Source organism: Phocoena sinus, chromosome 14 (genome assembly GCF_008692025.1).
Source record: "Phocoena sinus isolate mPhoSin1 chromosome 14, mPhoSin1.pri, whole genome shotgun sequence".
NCBI lineage: Eukaryota > Metazoa > Chordata > Mammalia > Artiodactyla > Phocoenidae > Phocoena > Phocoena sinus.
In genome coordinates this window covers 86,596,867-86,620,623 of record NC_045776.1, presented here as the reverse complement: position 1 = coordinate 86,620,623, position 23,757 = coordinate 86,596,867, and the positions used below count along the sequence as shown (strand labels likewise).

Here is a 23,757-nt window from a genome sequence, read left to right as displayed (position 1 = left end):
TGGACTCTCAACCACTGCGCCACCAGGGAAGCCCGGTATTATTAATATTACTATTATCTTGCATATCAGGTTTAAACACAACCATTTCAGGGTTCCCCCTTCCCCTTCCTTTCTCCCCCGGGGCCCTGACACTGAAATATGGTATTTTAACCATATTTCTAGTGCTACCGAGTCCAAGCTCGCTCTGCGCACCGCACGACAGGCTGATGAATCGGAGATGAGGTGTTGAGGCAGGGAATGTGACTTTATTCGGAAAGCTGGCAGACCGAAAAGACGGCAGACTAGTGTCTCCGAAAAAACATCTCATCTGGGTCCGGCTGCCAGTTTCTTTTATAGAATCAGAAAGGGAGAGGCGGTGAGGAAGTAAAGTAAAAGGGCCACCAGTCCTGCAAAACATCTCCTGGAATGGCCAGCCTCCGGGAGGAGATGTGTTAGTTTCTTCTTTTCTGCAGCCGTTCCCAAGCGGGCAGGGTTCCCTGAGGCAGGCCATTATGTACCATTATAATAGTAAAAGCAGCTAAAGGTTACAATGATCCAGCGTGCAGTCCGATTTCTCTCTTCCCGGTTACACTTGCTTCTGTAAACGTGATGCTTTCACGTCTGCCCTGCAGGCACGTGCAGGACATGCCTTGTTCGGGACACCCCAGTGATGCGCCTGCGTCACCTTGCCTCGACCTCCTGCCCCCGCATCTTGCTCCCCACTCCTGGGGAGGAGTCCTCGGCCAGGAGCATTATTTCAAATGCAAACCAACCAATCCAGAGCCACGTCCCAAATCACCTGTCTTGTGGGCTTCTCACACTCAGGGCGCCACTGTGCCCGTCCTACTCCCCAGGGGCCGAGTCCCTGAGAAGCAGAGGCAGTCCCTGTGCCCCAGAGCTCCTGCAAGTATTCACGCTAGCCCAGCCCAGGGCCGCGCACCCTGCTCGGCACGTTCCTTCCCGTGGAATCCGCGACAAAGGCTCCCTCTGTCTCCTCATGGACCCTGGGGCTTCCCTGTGGGGTCCTCAACGCACAGTGTGCCCCTCCTCTTGGGAACTGTGAGTTAAAAGACTGTCTTTGAAATGGCAGCTGATTTGCTGCATTGCTACACCTCAAATTTTCCATGAATACGCTGTGTTTTAGAACAGGGGGCTTCCCCTCCAGCTCCGAGACCACTGCGGGGCAGGATGCAGCTCTGGGGCCCACCACCGGCCAAAGCTCCGCGAGGGGAGGGGTCTTCGTGCCCCGGTTGCCAGGTCCCTGCATTTAGTTCACCCCCAGGCGGGGCGGAGGCGGGGAAGGAGGGCAGGTGCATCCTGTTCCACGCGTACCCAGGCTCCAGGCTTTTCTCCCAACACTTCCCCCGCAACCCCTAAATCCCTAGCCTGGGCCGACTTCCCGGGCCCAGGAGTCTTGACTCCCCCGCTATTTTCTTTCCAATCTGATAATGAAAGCACAGACACTATGCCTCAGGTCCTTCGGGACTTTGCTTCTGATACACTGTCCAGACCTTGTCTTTTGACCGGCAGAACGTTTCTCTCTCTCTCAAAAACCCCTGCTTTGCAATTCAAAAGCCTTGGTTTTCAAGACGGTTGTTTTCTCTCTCCTGAAATTCAAAAGACTTCTTAGCAGCTCAACAGCAAGAATTTGACTCTTTCGCATCTGAATTTGGTCAGGCAATGCCCATCTCCACGCCCAAATGCAATAAGCTCAAAATGGTCTAATTTTCATCAAGAATGAACGCACATCTGTGTGTGCGCATGCAAAAAATATATACTTAGTCAATATTGGTATATTATTCTGCCTCCAAAAAATAGAAAAGAAGTTTGCATAAAGGCAGCATCATAGCTTATGAGGTTATCCGGTGAACAGCTGTTTCCAGGCTACTAGAAAAAAACACTCTAAAAACAACAAAATCTTATTTAAGACCTATTGATCAAGATTCCATCTCGGTGCTACTTATCAACAAAGAACGATTCTTCTATGTAATTCATTCAAAATAAACGCGCTGATATTAAAACTTAAGTGAGGAAAAAAACGCTTTTTCCTCTTCCCCCTTTGGTTCAGTGGCTCGGATCCTGCAAATCTGAATGACAAAAGACAGATGAACAGGAAGAAAAGGCTCACAGAAATGAAATGAAAACCCTACAGAGGTGCTCAGACCTGGAGACTTATATACCCTTTAAACAAAGGGCAAGATATTTGTGGAGAAGTGACAAGACAAAGGAAGAGGGTTTTGAGATTCTAGGGGCAATGAACTGTGGGAAGGTAAATAGACGGGGAAACGAATGGAAGATGTTAGTTAGTAACGTTTGCTTGTGCAGGCCCGTCTGGGTACTGACTTTAGCTCAAAATAATCCGTATGCCAAAGTGACACATTTAGGGGTCGCATATTCTGCTCCTTTTCAGTTCCCTTTGACTTGGGTTGAACACTTGTCTAACTCGCGTGCAAACCAGATTCCTTAGAGTCTAGCTGACAACTAACTGCGTGGAATATGGAGATAGTCCATATCTCCAACTTGTAGTGCTAGAGAGAGACAAGGAGAGAAAGGGGGAGACAGAGAGAGAGAAAGAGAGGGAGAGAGAGAATGAGAGAGAGAGAAAGAGAATGGGGGGGCGGAGGAGAATGATGGGGGGAGAGAGAGAGAGAGAGGAGAAAATGCTCTAAGCAGCCCAGCTGAGTATGCTTCCTGACTCCATCCCTTTCCAGCCCCGTGACTCAGGACCAGTTTCATAGCCTCGGTTTCCTCAGCTGTTAAGTCACCGGGCTGGTGCGAGGATTGAGATACTGCAGATAAGGCACTGTCAAATAAGAAGCAAATCCTGACTTAGTAAAGAGGAATTTTATTGGAAAGGATTCTTGAGGATTTCTCGCAACAGAGAGGACCCTCTGACGGTAACATTTGCAAAAGCATCTCGTGGGTTTAGGCTAAGTGGGTTTTTATTTTCTAGGGAGAGTACACGAGGCTAGAGAGGGCCGGGTGTGGGGAAGTGGGATGATGGCAGAAGGCTGTGTCCTGAGGCCAGCCTATCGCGGGTGGTGGCTTTGATGGATGGGCTGTCTGCTGGCTCAGGCTGAGGCTGGACCAGAACCTGGGGAAGGAGAGGTACACACGGGCGCACCCCTGGGTTCATGTAAGTCATGTGGGGCAGGGAAGTCCTTTGCAGTAAACCATTTCCCTGAACATAAGCATGTGGGAGCATTTCTTAACTTCTGCTGTTTTCCAGGAACACAGGGCTCTGCTGAAGTTGCGTGGCACACTGTACCCAGCACACAGAGAGGGTCCAATTAATGTTTGTGATTACTGACAGAACTGGAGTAATGACACCATTTTAAGGCATAAACGCGGCTGCTTTTTCAAGCACTTTGTGTATTTTCATCGTTTATATACCCACTGAGCCTCTAAATGCATTTAGACATTGGAAGAGACAGGATAGAAAAGTATAGGATGTAACAGAGAAGAGCAAGCCTGACTCACGTGGGATCTATTCCTTTAGCTTTAACCCCCGTGTTCTGTTGCCTGTGCTGAGTCTGTGCTGGCTCTGCACTTTTTGTAAAAGAATGTTGCCTAGAGCCTGAAATATACAGGAGAGCTCATTCTCAAGGCCCTGACCTTTAAAGGTATAACACTTTTCTACCCATATAGAGATAGAAAGTTGCAGAACAAGAATAACATTTGTCTTGTTGGAGGTTTATAGGCACGTGGTGACCTGACCTAGGTGGACAGATGGACAAAGAGCAAAGGATTCCAGCACCAGGAAGTGCAGCGACCAGCCACACCCCTCCCCTTTTAGTGTAAAACAAGCCTGAATCCTAACTCGGGGAAGATGGCTCTTTGGGACACTAGCCCACCGTCTTCTCCATCTGCTGGCTTTTCGAATAAAGTTGATTTTCCTTGTCCTACACCTCCTCTCTTGATTTATTGACCCGTTGTACAGCGAGCGGTATGAGGTTAGACTCGGTAACAGAGAGGAAACCCATCTTAGCAAGCGGAAATCTAGCAGATCTTTAGACTCTGTGAGCTGTTTTTCCAACTATTTCTAAAATGGAGGAATTTGCACCAAATACCAAGTCAGAAAGCTAGTCTCCTACTATTGCTTTGTGCCTCACTCTCTGGCTTCTTGCAAATGTCTGGTTATTCACCTTTCTGATTTGGGGGAAATACTTAGCATATTTTTACATTAGATGCTAAAGAAGAAACTCCACTTTGAAGCGTGACTCTCCTTACAGCTGAGGCTTTCTGAAGATGGCAGAATGAGTTCAAGGGCTTCTACCGAGAAAGGTAGGATGATGTTAATTTTTTTGTTTTTCTTTTGTAACTTAGCAGAATTGTGTAATTTGGGGGGAAGATACTTCTCTCAGCCTGGATTTTCAAGGACTATTAATGAGTTTGAAGAAAGAAGTACATTGTAAAATAATCTCTTTAAAATAGACTGTGGCCACAGATAAAGATGAAGTTAATTTTTAAAATTCCCCCCGCCACACACACACCTTTTTTTGTATTCATTTTTTACCAGAAGTTCCTTTAGAGTCTAATAAAATTCTCTTAGAAATTAGCTGTAGCGCCTTGGATGCGGTTTTCATTCCAACTTGTGGGGTGTCACTGCCCTGTGGGTCATGTTCTCACTGACTTTTGATCCTGACCCCTTCCTGAGGGTTGGCTCATCGCTCACTGACTGCTTGTAGCAGGCATCCATCCATGTCCGCGGGAACAGTTAAGCCCAGTAGGAAGAAACCCCCCATGAGGGCAAAGAGTGTTCACTGCTGTATCTACACCAGGGAGCAGTGCCTGCCTCAACTACTGCAAGAAATACTGGCGAAAGCTATGGAAGCAACCTGAGTGACCACCCACAGGTGAATGGATAAAGAAGATGTGGTACATGTATACGACGGAATACTACTCAGCCGTAAGAAAGGATGAAATTTTGTCATTTGCAGCTACATGGATGGACTTGGAGGGCATTATGCTAAGTGAAATAAGTCACACAAAGACAAATACTGGTACGATATCACTTATATGTGGACTCTAAAAAATACAACCACCTAGTACATGTAACAAAAAGAAGCAGACTCACAGATAAAGAGAACAAACGAGTGGGTACCAGTGGGGAGAGGGAAGGGGGAGGGGCAATATAGGGGTAGGAGATGAAGAGGTGCGAACTACTAGGTATGAGATAAGCTACGAGGATATATTGTGCAGCACAGGGAATATAGGCAATATTTTATAATAACTATAAGTGGAGGATAACCTTTAAAAATTGTGAATCACTCTACTGTACACCTATAACTTACATAATATTGTACATCAACTATGCTTCAATGGGGAAAAAAAGAAATACTGGCTGAATGAATGGATGAATGGTTAGATAGATAACATGAAAAGATAACATGAACAAACCCCACTGGGAAACAGGGAGTGCTTCTAGGGATTCAGTTCTCTATATAAAATGAGAACCGTCTCATAACCAGACATTCAGAGGGTGACGCTCTTCAACCTCCCTCCCTGGTTCTAACACTTGCCTGTGCCCGTGACTTAATGGGCAGGGCTGTAAATACACAACCGAGTATGCCAGACCTGTGGGGAGTCTTTGCAGATAATTTTGACCATGGAAAATTTTTGTTCTAAACACTGAACCGAAACACTATGCATGTTGCAACTTCATGACATCTTGTGTGTGTGTGTGTGTTTAATATATATAAATTTATTTTTATAAATTAAAATGTATTTATTTATTTATTTGGCTGCACCACGCGGCATGCAGGATCTTAGTTCCCAGCCAGAGCTGGAACGCGGGCCACAGCAGTGAAAGCGCAGAGTCCTAACCACCGGACCGCCAGGGAAGTCCCAACATCTTGTTTTTCAATGCAAATTCTTGCTTTGTTTCAGTCAAACTCTGGCTCATGGATCATTTCAGAAACGATTTCTACAGTATTTCCCAAGACCTTCCGACACGAGCAGTGCTGTGCTTACTCATTCAGGGTAACCAGAATAACACCCGGTGCAAAGACCAGAATTATGTAGATGGAGTCAGTACACTTCATTTTATTGTGTATTCCAGGGCTGTGATTCGCCTAACACAGAGAAACATTGTAGGAGATTTAGATGGGAGCCTGCGTACTCTTAGACTCTTGAATTTTTAATTGAGGAGCTGCAGGGGTTGGGGTAATAATGGATACATGGCCCTGGCTGAGGGCTTGTATACAAATGGGATCTTGGGGAGAAAGAGATGGGCTGTGTTGGGATGGCCTTCAAGGCTTAATGAAAACCTTGTGGAAGGCACTTTTCTTGGCATTAAAAGGTTTTCAGTGATTAGTAAAAGGTAGAATGGCTGTAACGACTACAGAATCTAAAACCAGTTTTTCACAGTGGCTACTGACTGCAAGCTGCTCCAAACAGGCATTCTCCCCTTCTCTCTCTCTTTTCTTTTTTTTTTTTTTTTTGTACTTTAAATATTTCACTCCAATCTCATCTTGTTTGCATGGTTCCATAACAGAAGTCAGATATAATCCTTATACTTTTTCCTCTTTAAGTGAAGTGGGTTTTGTTACCTCTGACTTCTTTCAGGAATTTTCTTTATCTTTGACCTTCTGTAGTTTGAATATGATAACCCTAGGGGTATACTTTTCTGGCATTTACCCTGCTTGGTGATCTCTGAGTTTCCTGAATCTGTGGTTTGGTGTCTGACACTGGTCTTGAGAACTCTCAGTCATTATTGTTTTCAAATATTTCTTCTGCTTCCTTCTCTCTTTCTTTTCCTTCTGGTGTTCTCATTATGCACACTATACTTTTTGAAACTGTCCCATAGTTCTAGGATGGTCTGCTTTGGTCTTTCGTCCCCTTCTCTTTTATTAATAGACCCTTGTTTTTAAACTAGGCACATGGCTGCTGAGAGAAGAGCCTGCAGTCTAAGCTTCCCTTGCAACTGGGTGTGGGCATGGTATGTACTCAGAAACAGGAATTGTCCTGAAAGGGAGGAATTAAATCTTTGCTCCCGCCTTGCATCTTCCTTCAGTCTGGAATTCAGGCATGGTGGTGGAGCTTGGGCAGCCACCTGACACCATGAGGTAGAGATGGCCACATACTGAGGATGGAGGGGTCTGAGTCCCTGACTCCGGGAAACACCATCTGTGCTTTGTTAATCTCTTTACGTGACAGAAGAAGAAGATGTATTCATCTTCTGCTTCAGCCACCGTTGTTCTGGATTTTCTGTCAGCCGTACCCAAGTGTTCATCCTAATTAATACCCTCGCATCCAGTGTCGAGTTGACCCCTCTTAATGACTGTTCCACGTTCAAAGTGTTTAAATGCCAACACAATGTAAATCAAGTAAAAAGTAACAATCGCAAACCTTGCAGAAAATGCAGGATTTCCCTGAAATTGATGAAAAGGATTTTGGAGAATTACTTGAAACCCAGGCAAATGAGGCTCTGACAGGACGGAACCAGATAACGAGTGACCGTAAGTAAGCATGATGACAGGGCAGACGCTGCCAAAGAAAACTTCAACATCAAAGGAAGAAGAGAAGCTCTGGGGAATACTGATGAAATCCCCGTGGATGGTTTTGTTTACTTGTCGGTGCAAAGTATTTCTTGGCCCTGCGCTTCGAGTTTCAATTCTACCTGCAGAAATAAATCTTAGTAAACGTGAGACCAATGTAACCTATCTTCTTAATGCTGGGATTCTTTTCTGAATACAGAGTCACAATCCAACTTCTTCTTTGATGGTCCTTCTTTTCTATGAAATTCTGGTCCGTATTCAAGAGGGGGGTTTCCAGTCAGTAGCGGTGCATGGTGGCTGCACGTCGGATCAGGGAAGCTTTAGGTCTGCGTACCTCCGACCCCAAGACTCTGACGTAATTGGTCTGAGATGCAGCCCGAGCATTGGGCGTTTTAAAAGCCGAGGCTGGGAACTGCTGCTTTACTAAGTGGCCTCCCTGGTGAGGGTTGGCTCTGGGTGGGGAGGACTTCCTGTGTGTCATTCCACATCAGTCCCCTGACTCTCCAAGGGGGAGACTGGGTCAGAAAGGGGAATGGAGGCTGGGGCATGGGGAGAGCCAAGTGAGAAAGGGAGGGAAGGAGGAAGAAGAGCTAGCGTTCAGCATCTCATGAGGGCTGCAGTAAACGAACTGCAAGGTCAAGTACCAGGCAGCTTCAAGGGAAGAGTTTACTCAGCTGTGCTAACTATTGTTACCGAGGATGACACCGAAGTGCAATGAACCCTTGAAGCCACAATGCCTGCTGAGGGTGCAAACGATTCCCACATCCCATCCGTAACTGATGGTGAGACCAGCTAGCAGCACATTCTAGGTCTGCTGGCTGCGCCAGGCATCAGGCTGGACCGCCTGTTCCCATGTGCACGGGGAGCCTGCTTTTGGAAACCTGAAGATACCCGATAAACCTTTCAGATCAAAACGATGCTGTTGTATTTAACTTCGCTGTGAGAGTGTGGGGAAAGCGTGAGGAGGGTTTTTCCGGCAGAAGCTGTAAGCCAGGTGTGAACACCGCCTCTTTGCTGGATGACACCGTGCTATATGAAATGCATCTTTCCCCCACGTGTGAAGGTTATAGTATCTTAGTTCTATCTGGAAATGGATTGTTGCAGTCCTCCACACCTGTACATCAGCAAATTGGAAACTATACACAAAATGTTTAAACATAAAGTTGACTGAGTATGAAACTGAGAGCGTCTAGAACATTTATAGAAAAGCATGTTTTTTTTTTACGTCTATACTTTGGTATTAAAATAGCAATTGCATTTTATTTATTTATTTTTTTGTGGTACGCGGGCCTCTCACCGTTGTGGCCTCTCCCGTTGCGGAGCACAGGCTCCGGACGCGCAGGCTCAGCGGCCATGGCTCACGGGCCCAGCCGCTCCGCGGCATGTGGGATCCTCCTGGACCGGGGCACGAACCCGCGTCCCCTGCATCGGCAGACGGACTCTCAACCACCGCGCCACCAGGGAAGCCCAGCAATTGCACTTTAAACCCCTCTTAATGAGATGCTCCAGTGTGTCTCTTTTTGAAGTGCGGGGACTAGAGGCTGTGGAGGGTCTGTTTCTGGCAGGACAAGGCTCACAAAAGAAACACACCGGGGCTCTTTCTCTAGAGCGGATGGTGACACTTTATTCATTTAAAACCAACACGCCCTTCCCCAAAGGGCATGCAGCATGTGTGAGTGTTTCTATAAAGACACGAATGAACGATGCTGAGGCTCACTGGAGCGAAGCACCTACCATGTCATTCAACCAGGACGAGAGCGGAGCTTCCCGACCACCAGCGTTTTACCAACAGCGGCATCAATGGCTGGTACCCGGGACAACACGCACGCGGCCTTTCCCTAGGCTGGCATCGCTGATTCCAGACTCAGACGGAGTTGTCCACCTGGAGTTTGGACTCTGTTTCTCCCTCCCTCTCTTCGCTATGGCCACAGGGGAGCCCCGACCCTAGTGACCCTCAGATGCCAAAAAAGGGGGGACTGTGAGGGGTATTGTTAGCAGGACAGCAAATCCTGGGTGCCAGGAGCATCTTCGGGTTCCAGGTAACTGCCTTTGGGAAGGGATCCTGTTCTGAGACTGAGGCGTAGAACGACTCAGGAAGGGACGTGGTACAGAATCCATAAACGTGCTGCTCTTATCCCCAAGTCATTAGAGTTTAAGACGTTCGGTCTGAGGCTTACTCTTTTAAAAACAAGATGTAGGTTTGGTTGTTCACAAAAATAGGATGGTTGGAAAGAAAAGAGTCCAAGATGTCGTGACGTCTGAGGCAAAGATGATGTGGATCCCTCCTCCCCACTCCAGGGCCTGCAGGTATCGGTCCCTCCTCCCCACTCCAGGGCCTGCAGGTATCGGAGCAAACACTAAGGAAACGCTTCTTCTGACGGGCTCCGAGCCACCTTCGTCTCCTCCTTCTGGACCAGGTTGTTTCCTCACCTCACACGAGAAACGGAGCATTTCGCCCCCAGGTGCTGTCATGGAACGTCCATGAGAAAGCAGGGATTTCAGGATCCAACAGAGGCAAGTACCGCCACCAAGGAAAACAAGCACAGGGTTTGGGGAATGCAGCACCGGTGCAGCCAGGACGTCCTTACAGTGATGACGACACTTGGTTAAACTCGCCTCGTGATGGATAAGGTCAAGGGGACCCGAGTGCCGGTTCTGCGACGGGCTGGAGGCTGGTGACCAGATCGACACTCATCCTTGATGACCCCTGATGCTGGGTCCCTGATGCTGAACCCAAAGAGCCAGGCTCCAGTATTTGCCAGGCCATGGGCGATAATGGGCTTTGTTCCAACTGGTTTGCAACCCGAATTCAACCAGGAGGCGGTGGAGCCTGTGGGGGGAGCAGGGTTGGCCTGCTTCTTTAGAGCACTCCCCGCTCTTTCAGTTACGTGACTGATTAGGCCAACTCATGCACAGCAGTGTTTCCAGCGCTTAGAGGAGGAAACCTGCAGAGCCTGGGGGCCCAGCCGCACATCTGTCAGGGCCCCAGATCGGCTTCAGGGTCTGTACCACATAATAATCACTGCCAGTAACCCTCTCAGCCAACACGTCTGATTTTTGCTTTTGCTCTTTGAACAGACGGTGATGGGTTACAGGTCATCAGAAGACAGGGGAGAGGGGCCTACCCTTCCCTGTGACGGCTTACAAATAAGCCCCTACTGTCCCTAGAAGTCCTACAGCAGCTAATCAAACTCTCTCCCTGATGCCCCTTAAAACCAGTTACCCCGCCCCAATTAGTACTGCACCTCCATGAGGACTGATCGGGAAACACATCTGGGCTGTTACCTGGAAGCACAGAGAGGTTCTGGATGAATCGCCTTATGACAAATAAATCTACGGTTCCAATGAACCCGGCTTGATTTCGACTGGATGGCCCCTCTGCCCAGAGCCCTGTCCCTGCGTGTCTGCCCAGGGCTGAGCATCTCACGGCACCAGGCACGCCCTTAGTCCTCACTGCTTCCCTCCAGCATCCTGACCAGGTGCCCATAGGTGTTTCTCTCCACCTGCCACGAATGGTACATTCTCACATACTCCCTTCCGTTGGCCACGATTTGTTTTTCTAACGCCGGATCGCCCCCCAGTCTCTTTGCCAGCAGAACAAACTCCTGCAAAGAAGGGGGTGGAGGAGAAAGAGAGGTAAGTAGCTGGTGGAGGGGGGTTGCAAACGCACCCCAAAGCCCGCGTCTGCCTTTGCTCTCGGTCCGTCCTTTGCCCGCCTACCGTATTCTGGAGAAAAGGGCCTTCCGGAAGGATGCGCGTTAATGCAAACATTGGGACTGAGTAAGAAATTACACACACACACACACGTGCGAGGGTGAACATCGTGGAAAAATACTGTAGTCATCGATTACGCTTCCCCATCTTTCTTCCCTAGATTGCTCAAAGCTACTGTTTCTCACAGTAACTGAGTCCTTACAGTGACTCCACAGTTAGAGCCACAGTTTCTTCCCTCCTTTGTATCAGCTGAGATATGAAGTCAGGTCTTACTCCAGAATCTGAGCTCCTCTATTCTAGACAACACTACCCCCGCCACGTTTGTTTTCCATTGTGCTGATCCTTTCATCTTTCCCGGGCACGGAGTGTGTCTTCAAATCGTGAACATCACCTGGTGGAGTGGACAGGGCCAGGCTTCCACTGGTTCAGATCTGGGTTCAAATCCTTCTTCGACACATAACTTAGCTGTGTGGCTTTGGGCAAGCTAGTTAACCTCTCTGAACCCTACAGTGATCATCTCCAAAGGGGCAGTGGGCACGGGATGGGTAAGCCCCGCCCTGCCCCAGACTCCCCAGACTCCACTCCCAGGCTCCTTCACTCACTCCATGGGTGAAGGAGGGGAGAGGGGATTTAACCGGCCTGGATTTGCTACACTTTCCTTCTGTTGCTTCAGAGGGAGGAACTGTGCTTTGCTCTATGTTTACTGACGCTTGCAGACGCTGATGCAATGAAAAAGTGGCCACTTTCTAATATCAAAGCCCTTCATAATTGGAAAGAACTAGAATTCATTTGATTGCTAAAGAGTATTCAGAGCGGGGAGGGGAGCACGCATTATTTATTATATTTGCACATAAGTCAAAGCAGGGCTCACCAGCCAGGAGGCCTGCATTTAAATTCACACCCTACCCTTCACGGGAGCGATGCTGGGTGCGTTCCGTCACCTCTCTGAGCCTCGGTCTCTTCATCTTTAAATGAGGAATAATTACAGTACCTGCTTTATAGCGTGTTGACAGGATTCAATGAGTTAACACAAAGAACTCAGGGCAGCGCCTGGCCCAGACTCAGCTATCGTTATTGTTGTGATTCCCAACCCGTGTAAATTCCAGTCAACAGTGCCTAAGACTAATACACAGTGCTTCGCGCCATTTACGAGCAACGCCCACGTATTCTCAAAATTATCGTTAATTAAACGTTGGATGATTTTTATAGCTAGCAATATAAAAAGCAATAATTACGATGGAGTGGAATTATATTTTTATGTAGTATATATACTCTTTATGGTAAATTGGTGTTCTTTTTCTAAGAAAAATGTAACATTTATTTCCATCTCATAGGAGAACAGCGTTCTTATTAAAATTATTCGAGAGGCTTATAGCTTTGGTACAGTATTTTATGATGCTGGTCATATCTTGGATTTATCTGATGCAGACACTTTGGCTAAAACCCAACCCCCTGCTTATGATTTCTATAGAATATATGACCGTTTTATAACGGAATCCTGAACGAGAGCTTCTAGGAATAGGATGTGATAAAGAGCACTTTTTTTTTTTTCCTCTCTGCATGGAAGACTGAACAAAGAACTCTGACTTAAACAACGCAAGAGAGAGTTGGGTAAGGAGTGGGAAACATCTTGGCCATTGGCATAAAACCCTGGCTGGGTGGCTGAAAGAAAAGAAAGAGAAGGAAAGAAAAATCTCACTCTTGAATTGTAATAATCACTCCCTGAGGCCCTGGGATTATTTTCTTCTGGGCTAAAACAGCTCCTCGGCGACAACTAAGGCAGTACTCTGAACACACGCGTGCGGACAATGAGAAAAGCCCGTTGACACAGACTGTCATTTACTGTGTGCAAGATGGTGGCCGCAGTCCCCCATCCTTGCATGAACGTCTCTTTGAAATAGGGCTCACCCACTCCTCCAATAAAGGGGGAAGGAGGTCTGTTTCCCCATCTCCTGGATCTGGGCTGGCCCTGGAATTTGCTTTGACCAACAGAATAGGTCAGAAGTGATGTAGTTTGACTTCCAAACAAAGCTCCCAAAGGTCTAACAGCTCCCACTCTCGCCCTCTTGGAGCCTGAGGCCACCCCATAAAGGAGCCTGAGGTAGCCTGCTGGAGGATGAATGACCACTTGGAATGAGATGCCCAGCAACCACCCGTACCAGAGACCAGACACTCATCCAGTGGACCAAAGGACCATGTCATAAGAGCTGTAGCAAAACTTCCAGGAAACAAGTACAAATGCCAATTCATCATCATCCCAACCAAAGCCCAAAAGGTTTTATACAACTGTCAGCTGCAGAACGCGCCAGAACACCCATCAGATCTGATCACCAAGTCTTGACCGGGGGAGGGGAGGATTCATCATTTATGTGATTTAATGATCTATTCTTGAAAATTACTCATGATAATAAGTTATGAGGCCTTAAAGGGTACACACACGAAAACAAAAGAAAACAGAAACCAAGTATTGGGATTCCACATCTTAAGAGAGTTTAAAAACAGACGTAGGCACTGCCCTAGATCAGAGTTGGAAGCTCAAGTGCCCAACGGCTCCCGGCTGGGAAGGCCCGCAGTGCCGAACCCCGGCTGCCTCAGTGAGTAGGGGCCTCTACTTGTTCCCACGTTTGCTGTGTTTTTCAAGAGAAGTCGAAATTCGGCATATTTATGTAAAAGCACTCCATGCTAAATACCAACAACTAATTCAAAATTTTAAGTAAACAGCAAACTAAACAAAACATGTGTGCAGACCAGACCCACCCCAGGACCACAGGTATGGAAACAACTGGCTTAAGTTACAGATTTCTAAAGTTAAAAAAAAAAAAAAAAAATCGGGCCTTCCCTGGTGGCGCAGTGGTTCAGAGTCCGCCTGCCGATGCAGGGGACGAGGGTTCGTGCCCCGGTCCGGGAGGATCCCACATGCCGCGGAGCGGCTGGGCCCGTGAGCCACGGCCGCTGATCCTGCGCGTCCGGAGCCTGTGCTCCGCCACGGGAGAGGCCACAACAGTGAGAGGCCCGCGTACCGCAAAAAAAAAAAAAAAAAAAAAAAAAAAAATCATGTAAAACACCATGGTTTGTTTTCATAATTATTCAATTAGCAGTTGACTGTTTTCAGAGTTTTCTTCCTTACTGAGTAGTCCCTGCTGGTGGAGAAAACTCACTGAGAAATACGTCAGGCAGAGAGAGAGAGACAAATACTGTATGTTATCACTTATAGGTGGAATCTAAAAAATAGAACAAAAGAATGAATATAACAAAACAGAAAGAGACTTATGGCTACAGAGACCAAAGTAGCGGTTACCAGTGGGGAGAGGCGAGGAGGGAGGGGCAAGATAGGGGTATAAGTACAAGCAGGTACAAACTATTATGTATAAAATAAGTTACAAGGATATATTATACAGCACAGGAAATACTGCCAATATTTTACAGTAATTTTAAATGGAGTATAATGTATAAAAATACTGAATCACTATGCTGTACATCTGAGACTAATATAATATTGTCCATCAACTATATTTCAATTAAAAATTTTTTTCTCACTAAATCCTTTTGACCTGCCTCGTCGCCCCGAGGTACCAGCCAGATGCAGGGCGTGAGAAGCAGTGTCAGTTTTACAGGATGGATATTTAGACCCCTGGTGGGATCCTTCTCATAACCATGTCAGCTGAAAGCCACGGGGCAGGGGGGAGCCCCTCAACGAGAAACAAACGTCTCATGCAGAGAGAACACGGGAGCTGGCAGACTGAACATGGCATGGTTTGAAAGAGTATTGCATTCCGACCACCTTCTGTAAGGGATACATACGTATTCTTCCAGGAGAAGCGAAAGTCAGTTGCATAAAGACTGGATTTCAGGCTCGGAAGATATGTTCAATTAGACAACCCCGAAGCTGCTTCTCCAGATGCTTCGAATACGACAGCTCACTGATGGGGGATGTTGACAAGGAGGTTTCTGAAGACTGACAGATGTGCTGTCGTTTCAATCGTGGATTGCGGTTTTCCTCGGAACCCTGGAGTTAATTAAGGTTTAGTCTGTGCCTCTGGTCCTCAAACTTCGCTTTAAGATTCTGATCGGGTAGGTCAGGGGCGAGGTCCAGGAATCGTGTCTTAGTCTGTCTGAGCTGCTATAACAAAATACCACAGACAGGGGGTGGCTTATAAACAGCGGACAGTTCTGGACGTTGGAAGTCCAAGATCAAGGCGCTGGAAGATTCGGCGTCTGGCGAGGACCTGCTTCCTGGTTCAGAGATGGTTGTCTTTTCACTATAATCCCACATGGCAGAAGAAACACGGGATCTTTGTGGGGTCCCTTTAATTAGAGCTCTAGTGCCATTCGTGAGGGTTCCACCTTCATGGCCTAATGGACTCTCGGAGGCCCCGCTTCCTAATACCATCACGGGAGAGGTTCGAATTTCAACACGTGAATTTGGGGGTGAGTGCGTGGAGGCACAAACATTCAGTCCATGACACATGCGTATTTTCTAACAGTTCCCCCCAAGGTGATTCTGGAGAGTCAGACTATGAAAAACACTAGTCTAAGACGGACAACTGTGCCTACCCTATTTTACACAAGTTATTTGGCCACAGAATAGATTTATCTTGGACTTCCCTGGTGGTGCAGCGGTTAAGAATCCGCCTGCCAATGCCGGGGACATGGGTTCGATCCCTGGTCCGGGAAGATCCCACATGCCGCGGAGCAACGAAGCCCGTGCGCCGCAACTACTGAGCCTGCGCTCTAGAGTCCACGAGCCACAACTACTGAGCCCATGAGCCACAACTACTGAGTCCGCCTGCCACAACTACTGAAGCCCACGTGCCTAGAGCCCATGCTCCACGACAAGAGAATCCACTGCAATGGTGCCCGGGCACCGTGACGAAGAGCAGCCCCTGCTCACCGCAACTAGAGAAAGCCTGCACACAGCAACGAAGACCCAACGCAGCCAAAAATAAATAAATAAATAAATTTATATATAAGAAAAAGAATAGATTCATCTCATTGACAACTGTAAGTTGCGAGAATCACACTTCAAGATCCATCTAGAAGTGACATGCACGCATCTGTCTTGTTTTTCTTACACAAAACAGCATTCGCTGGTGTAGTGTTAAGTTTTACCCAAATGCCATGGTTCACAATGATGTATATGTACACGTGGCCACATAATAATTCCGTTAGCTGTTCTCTCGATGACTCCTGCCGTTGGGTAAAGTGGGGACCACTTGTAAGAATGTGCAAATAGCCTTGGAATTATTCAGCATAAACCTTCAGTCTATTTTTTTTTTTTTTTTTGACCACGCCACACAGCTTGTGGGATTTTAGTTCCCTGACCAGGGAATCGAACCCAGGCCCTCGAGAGTGACAGCATGGAGTCCTAACCACTGGACCGTCAGGGAATTCCCAGTCTTTTTTTTTTAAATTGAATTATAGTTGATTTACAATGTTGTGTTAGTTTCAGGTGTACAGCAAAGTGATTCATATATATATATATTCTTTTCCATTGTGACTTATTTCAAGATATTGAATATAGTTTCCTGTGTTATACAGCAAGACCTTGTAGTTTATCTATTTTGTACACAGTGGTGTGTATCTGTTAAGCCCAAGCTCCTAACTTACGCCCCCTCTTCCCCTCTGGTAACCATAAGTTTGTTTTCTATGTCTGTGAGTCTGTTTCTGTGCTGTAAGTAAGTTCCTTTGTGTCGTACCATAGATTCCATATATAAGTGACATCATATGATACATGTCTTTCTCTGTCTGGCTTACTTCACTTAGTATGATCATCTCTAGGTCCATCCATGTTGCTGCAAATGGCATTACTTCATTCTTTTTTATGGCTGAGTAATATTCCACTGTGTGTGTGTGTGAGTGTGTGTGTGTGTGTGTGTATACACACCACATCTTCTTTATCCATTCATCTGTTGATGGACATTTAGGCCGTTTCCATGTCCTGGCTACTGTAAATAGTGCTGCTATGAACACTGGGTGCATCTTTTCAAATTATCATTTTCTCTGGATATACGCCCAGGGGTGGGACTGCTGGATCGTATGGCAACTCTATTTTCAGTTTTTCAAGGAACCTCCATACTGTTCTCCATGGTCAGCCTATCTTTGAAACTTGCAGCAGCGATAACTGAGTTTGGGGAGGGCTGCTTGTTCCCATGACAACGTAATGGTTAGAGAGAGCGGCTGACTTTAAAATGAATATCAACAACAGCGTGAGAACCTTGGGCAGATGTGGGAGCAGAAGCCAACCTGGGTAGGTGCAGAAGCAACTTCCCGGTGGATCATCCCCATGCACACTGCACACCCGATGCAGAGCCAGAGAAGGTGGCAGGGGCTCGGGCCCCTGACCATGACCCGTGGCTGTCGAATGGTGGCAGCTGGGAGTCTGATCTGGCTCTTTCCCACCCGTCCCTTCCGAGACTGGCGGCTGCAGAGTCTGGCTATGCGTCCTGTTCACTCACACTGCAAGCTCAGGCCCTTTAACAGGACAATTCCTGAGCTCGCGTCTAACAAGCCCGCTCACAGCCAGGCCCCAAACCCAACGATACCCAGGAGTGGTGGGGCAGAGCCCTGGAGGCTCTGGCCTGTGATCTAGACCACTGTTCTCGGGTGGCCCGTGAGAGGTAGCGGTAGCGAACGACCGTGGACCACTTGGTGAGAAAGGGAACCGTCTTTCAATTCTCAGTCCCTGGCTGAGTCAAGCAGAAAGCCTCGATGAGGTGCCAACCTGTTCTCTACCTGCTCAACGGTGACACCTGGTCTCTGGCCAAGAGCCTCCCACAGGCGCCAGAACTGGTCAGAATTTATAACAACAGTCAACAGTTAGCAAGAGCTTATACCCAGGTAACAACCAGTCATGTTTCAGAATCCAGGATTTGGGGTTTTTAATAAAATGGTCTACGTTCCCTTTTAGTAACATATGCCCTCTAGGGGTCTAACGCAGCGCCCCATAAACAACACACCGGAACTTCCAAATCAAACTTAAGAATCGTCCCACCAAGCAGGATAAACAAAGCCACGAATAACTTCACATCAGCTCAGATATGAGTTTGCTGCCAACTGAGTTTTGGCACCCAACTTACTAAAAATAAAACTGTTTTTCAAGTGCTTTTTGGATTTTGGAATTGCAGAAAAGGGACGAGGACTCTGTGCTATCACTATGACTCTTTTCACAGAGACAGAAACAGGGGCACAGAGAGGTCCAGGAACCTGCCCGAGGCAGCACAGCAGTAAGTGGCAGAAATGGGAATTAAACTCAGACAGTGCAGCCCCAGAGTCGGGGTCCTTTTCCACCAGGCCTGGCTGCTTCACGGGAGGATGGAGCAAACCTACAAAGCTACCGCACAGATCCATGAGATTTGGGAACTACTGATTAAACTAAAAGCAAGGATAGTGAATATTCTCTGTGTCTCCCACTCTCTTGCTTCCCAGATTCCGACCAGAGCGTCATTTCAATACACGAGCTGGCAGAAAATCGCTCACGTCCCCCTGGCTGGTTCGGAGGCAGGGAAGAGGAGAATGTCAGGAAGGAGAGGGAAGAAAGTGAGGAAAGGCTTGGAAGAGAAGACGTGCACCCGGGAGATGGCTCTGGTGGGCACGCTGCCAGCGGCAGAAAGTCAGAGGGAAAGAGCAAAACCCAGAAGAAATGTGCGAGGAAATCTGCAATTAAGTCGTCCTGGTCGTACTCGGGGGAGATGGCAGGAGCATGACATCAACTGGCAGTGTCACCCAAGGAGTGCTGACGTCAGCGAGGCCGTGGGAAGAACCGTCCAGGGAGGGAGTCCGGGCAGAGCTCAGAGGCCGAGGCTGTCCTCTGCTACTTGGCAAAGAAAACAGGAAAGGAAAGCAGTTCAACTACACCTGGGTGGCATGCGGTGTAGATTCACATCAAACTAAAATAACCAAAGGTGTTTGGTTACTACCCAAGAAAGATGATCCCTTTAATGCCCTGGGGTAAGTACCTCGCCTGATAGTTGCGGAGCACCCATCTGTGCCAGGACCACCACGAGGGGCCACGTGAGTAAGCCAGCATGACCACCAACCTGGGGGGCATCATTCATTCGGGTGGGGAGGTCATGTATGATAAAAGCAAGGGCGCGCGTGTGAACTGCGCGGAGGGTTACGAAGGAACAGCACAGGGCGGGGGTGGGGGGGGATGGAGAAGATGGGGGAGGGTGACCGGGAAAGCCTCTCAAGAAAGAGACAGTGAAGCCGAGGGGGAAGGATGCTCCCGGCGGCCCGGCTGCGGGAAGAACCAGGGGTGGGCAGGGAGCAGAGGAAGAGAGGCGTGAAGCCCCGGAAGCCGAGTCGGGAGGTGTCTTTTCTCTACGGCCACAGGAAGACACAGAGGGGTTTTGCAGCGGGGATGGATGGGACGGCATCTGCATTTTATAAAGGTCCCTTTGGCTGCTAGGAGGAGAGTGCGTGGGATGGAGCGGAGGAAGCTATTCTAAACGTCCGGACAAGACCCAGTAGTGCCTTGGAATGGGGGGAGGGTGTAAGGGTCTGGATACAGCAGTATTCTGGGGACAGAGCCCCTGAGAGGCGGGGACGGATGGAAGCAGCACGTAGATACAGAGCCCAGGACGGTGGTGCGGGGCTGCTCGTGTATGCGCACGCCGCACTGGCCGGGAGGCCGCGGGGAGGGGGCCTGAGCTGGCTGCCGGGGTCCCGCGCCTTCTGCTACAGCATCACCCTGGCAGCTGCAGCCCCCGAGGATCCTGCACAGGCACCTGCACCTGAATTCTGCCAGTGCCAAGAAGTCACCATCATCTCCTTACTCTGAATTTCAGGATCAGCTGCAAACGCACCTACAGGGCTGATTCCTGGAGCGGGCTGGGCACCGCGTTTGCTGTACCGACATCTTGTCACCAGGCCCCCCGGAAGAGGGACACACTCACAGGGTGATGGGCAGGGCACCGGCCGGCAGCGCTGGGGCCGAGGGTCCCTTTGGTGTGGTCAGGCTGGGTCAGGCAGGCCGCTCTCCCGATCGCAAGCCCCCAAACTACAATTAGTTGGTTTTCTAAGCATCAAATTCTATTTCATGCCGCATAGATTGCAAAACACAGTTATTCCTCTTAAAGCGTGTTGAAGGGGTATTTTTACACGTGAACACATGTTTTGCATCATGGCGATTATGGATGGTCAGAGCCTTGAAACTGAATATATCTAATAAAGTAGCTAAACATTCTCACTTTCAAAAAAAAAACAAAAAGCCCCCAAACCACAAGGTGCTTGTTCACACACAGAGCGGGTGTGCACAGCCGGCGGGTCTGAGAGTCGCACACGCAGCCTGTGAGACACGGGCGGCCAGCAGAGGTCAGGCCAGAAGGTCAGTTCCGAGATGCAGCTCCTGCCCTGTAAAGGCGGGTGGAGAGTCCACAAGCAGAGAAAAACGGTCCTCCCGTCCTCCTATTTTAAGAGAACGTCAGACTTTGCCTGCCGGCCGGGAGTGCAAAAGCCTGGACCAGAGCCGGGAAGGGCCCTGCGCTCCATCCCTCATTGGCTCCTGGCCTGGCCTGGCCTTTCCAGAGCGGCGAGCCTCACCTGGTGGCTCCATCCTCGTCCTTCTCACCTGGCCAAGCCCGACTCTGTGCAGCACTGCTCAGCGCTGTGCCCACCCGAGGCGTCCCTTTGCCCCCACCACCTCCAGCCCTCTGGGTCATTGTGACCCCAGGGACCAGCCACAGGCCGAGAAGCGAAGCAGGACTGGGCCTTAGAAAGAGGTCCGTTCTCCCCAAGAAGTCGGACAAAGTGGTGAGCAGAATCCTTTTAGAGGATGGTCCCATGGAAGAGTGTCCCCTCTCTGCCCAGGCATCAGAGGAGGGGAGGGAGGGAGAAAGAGAGAGATGGTGAGGGAGACAGAGACAGAGACAGAGACAGAGGGAGAGACACAGACACCGAGAGAGAGACACAGATAGAGGGCGAGAGAAAGAAATAGAGGGAAAGACAGAAACAAACGGAGATAAAGAAAGAAGGAAAGATGGAGATGGGAGAAAGAGACACAGAGAGGAGGAGAGACAGGCACAGAAAACTGGGCGAGAGCCAGAGACACAGGCAGAGCCAGAGACAGACAAAGAAGGAGAGAGAGATGCAAAGACAGAGAGAGGGAGAGTCAGAGAGTGAGAGACAGAGACAAAGGTAGAGACAGAGACATACAGAGATAGAGGGAAAAACAGAGACAGAGAAAGAAGGAAAGACAGAGACAGAGGGAGAGACAGCCACACGAGGAACCATGCAAACGCTCTCAGGGGTGGCCGAGCACCCATCAGGCTGAGACCTCGAGTCCCAGCCCTGTCATCTCCCGCTGAGCTTCGAAGGTAAATGCCTCACCCTCTCTGGGATCATCACAGTAACACCTGTGTGGGGTTCCCATGAGGATTAGTAAGAGAAACAGGCAAGGTCCCTATAGTGGTGCCCGGCACACAGAGGAGGCCTGGCTGGGACCACCTGCCCCATCGCTCCCTCTCCGGGGAGCAGTGCCGCCCAGCACCCACTCTGAGCTCTGGAAATGTGGCCAGTGTGCCCGGGAACTGCATTTTAAATTATTCACTTGAATGGACTTAAACTGAAATTTTGACACTGGTGCTTGATTCAGGTATTACAAAGCTTTACAAGTATACTTGCAACAACCTGGACACGTGAATCTACTTTTTCAGCTGCAAATGGTATGGAGTCTCAATGCAAACCAAGTATTTCGATACAAATTTAATCTCCAGGCTGAGATGAGCTGGTGGGTAAAATACACGCAGGATTTCAGAGTCTCGAAAAAAAAAAATGTAAAGATCTCATTAAAAATTGTTTATATTGCACTGAAACCAACGGTCAGTTCTACGGGCAGGTGGGATGGGGAAAAACATTGTTTATATCGATTACATGTTGAGATGATGCAAGTTTGGATAGGTGAAGTTAAATAAAATATATTATTGATATGAATTTCATCTGTTTCTTTTTATTTTCTTTCAACGTGGCTATTAGAAAACTGTGCCTCCCCTACGTGGCTGGACGCACCCTTGATCCCTAACAAATACCAGCTATGCATCTGATCCCAGCTCTTCAAGCAGACGGTCCTTACCTAGGTCATTTGGTTCAGGTTCATGGCCGTCATCCCAGCATAATTATCAATAACACCCCTTTCACTCTCAAAGGTACCTGGTTTTTCACAATGAACAATACGGTCACCCTGTGGACAAATCCATGCAAAAAAAAAATGTTGGACTGACTTCCATTTTAGTTCACATAGAGTTTGCCCAGAGTTTCCTCTGGGCTTAAATGGAAATCCAACAAACACTGGTCGAGCCTGCATCTGTGCTTTTACATTTCAGAGGGACTGGTTGGGGGCTTACACATCACAGTTGTATTTAACATCTAAGAACTCTAGATGTTTGGTTAAAAAGTTAAAAATTGTTTTAAGTAAAAAATAAAAAGAAGAAAGAGAGAAATGATATTTTGCATGACGCTGGCCAGATTTCACAAGGAGAACGTCTCGCTGTACTGAGCTTAATTCCACTGCTTAAACCTAAGAGCTCAGCAGACCGTACAGCTCCCGAGCGGCAGCAAACAACTTCACCCAGCGGCGCACCGTGAACGTGATTAACTCTGCGTCCACGCGGCTTTCCTCTGAGCCCAAGGACGGCACTCCACCCCACGTGCTTTCTGCTGTTCCCCGAAGACGGGCATCGTTATCTGCATCTTACGGATCAAGGAACGAGCACAGGAAGAAGAAACGTGTCCAGGATCGCTCAGATTTCGAGGGGGAAAACTCAAGACCCAAGCACAGCTCTGCCCAAACAAAAGTTTGGAGGCTGATGTGTCTCCAACACGCCTTGCTTCTTCCAAACGTTAAACTGTTCATGGACCATCAAAAGTCAAAGATTTAAAATGAAACAGTCTTAATAGAAGTGTAAATCCATGCTGATGGCAAAGAACAGACACCGGCACATAACACACATGCGCTAAATGTTAGCTGTCGTCATCATCATTATTCCGAAAGTTATGACTTTTTTTATAGTTGCCTAAAAAACAAACAGAACCTCCCAGCGAAATTAGTTTGGGCCACACTTCAAAAGTCTGTCCTTGAGAGAGGAAATGGATCCACAGTTTCTAATAAATGTCAAATGGATTTTAATTTTGAAGCTATAGAATGTGGCCATAAAATAGCTCAGCTCTTTTCTTCTTAAAAAGAAAAAGAATGGGACTGTCGCAGTAACCAAAAAAAAAAAAAAAAAAAAAAAAAAAATCAACGTTTAGTAGGTTTGGAAAGCTTCACTTCAATTAAGGTTTTCCGGGGCTGAGGTGTATAAAAATAGAGATTATTTTGTTCCTACCACAGCTGAATACTTTTAATCATCGTTTTGTTGAAAATCCAAAGTATGATTTTTCTGCATTCGATATGTCTGTCTGTCTGTCTGTATCTATGTATCTATCTGTCTATGCATTTATCTACATTAACTTTATGAGGCTGACACCCTGGCATGGAAGTCCCTTCTCAATAAGTGAAATGGAGCTTTGAATACGTATTTGAATGCACACTTGGAATAAACCTTGCAAACACTGGCGACAAACCAGTGGC

General features: G+C 47.9%; 1 protein-coding gene across 5 annotated transcripts in view; it reads right to left on the bottom strand.

Moving 5' to 3' along the window:
• Positions 1–23,757, bottom strand: part of GLT1D1 (glycosyltransferase 1 domain containing 1) — a 157,526-nt gene that overhangs the window by 40,919 nt on the left and 92,850 nt on the right. Inside the window, exon 13 of one of the 5 annotated variants that reach the window (XM_032653982.1) lies at positions 5,931–11,083. The exons of 2 other annotated variants lie outside the window; for them this stretch is intronic. In XM_032653982.1, the coding sequence (XP_032509873.1) occupies positions 10,922–11,083 (162 nt within the window). In that variant the 3' untranslated portion in view covers positions 5,931–10,921. Of the gene's footprint in view, positions 1–5,930; positions 11,084–21,980; positions 22,369–23,757 lie in introns of those variants that run through there. 2 more of the 5 variants (XM_032653984.1, XM_032653983.1) reach the window with 2 other exon arrangements.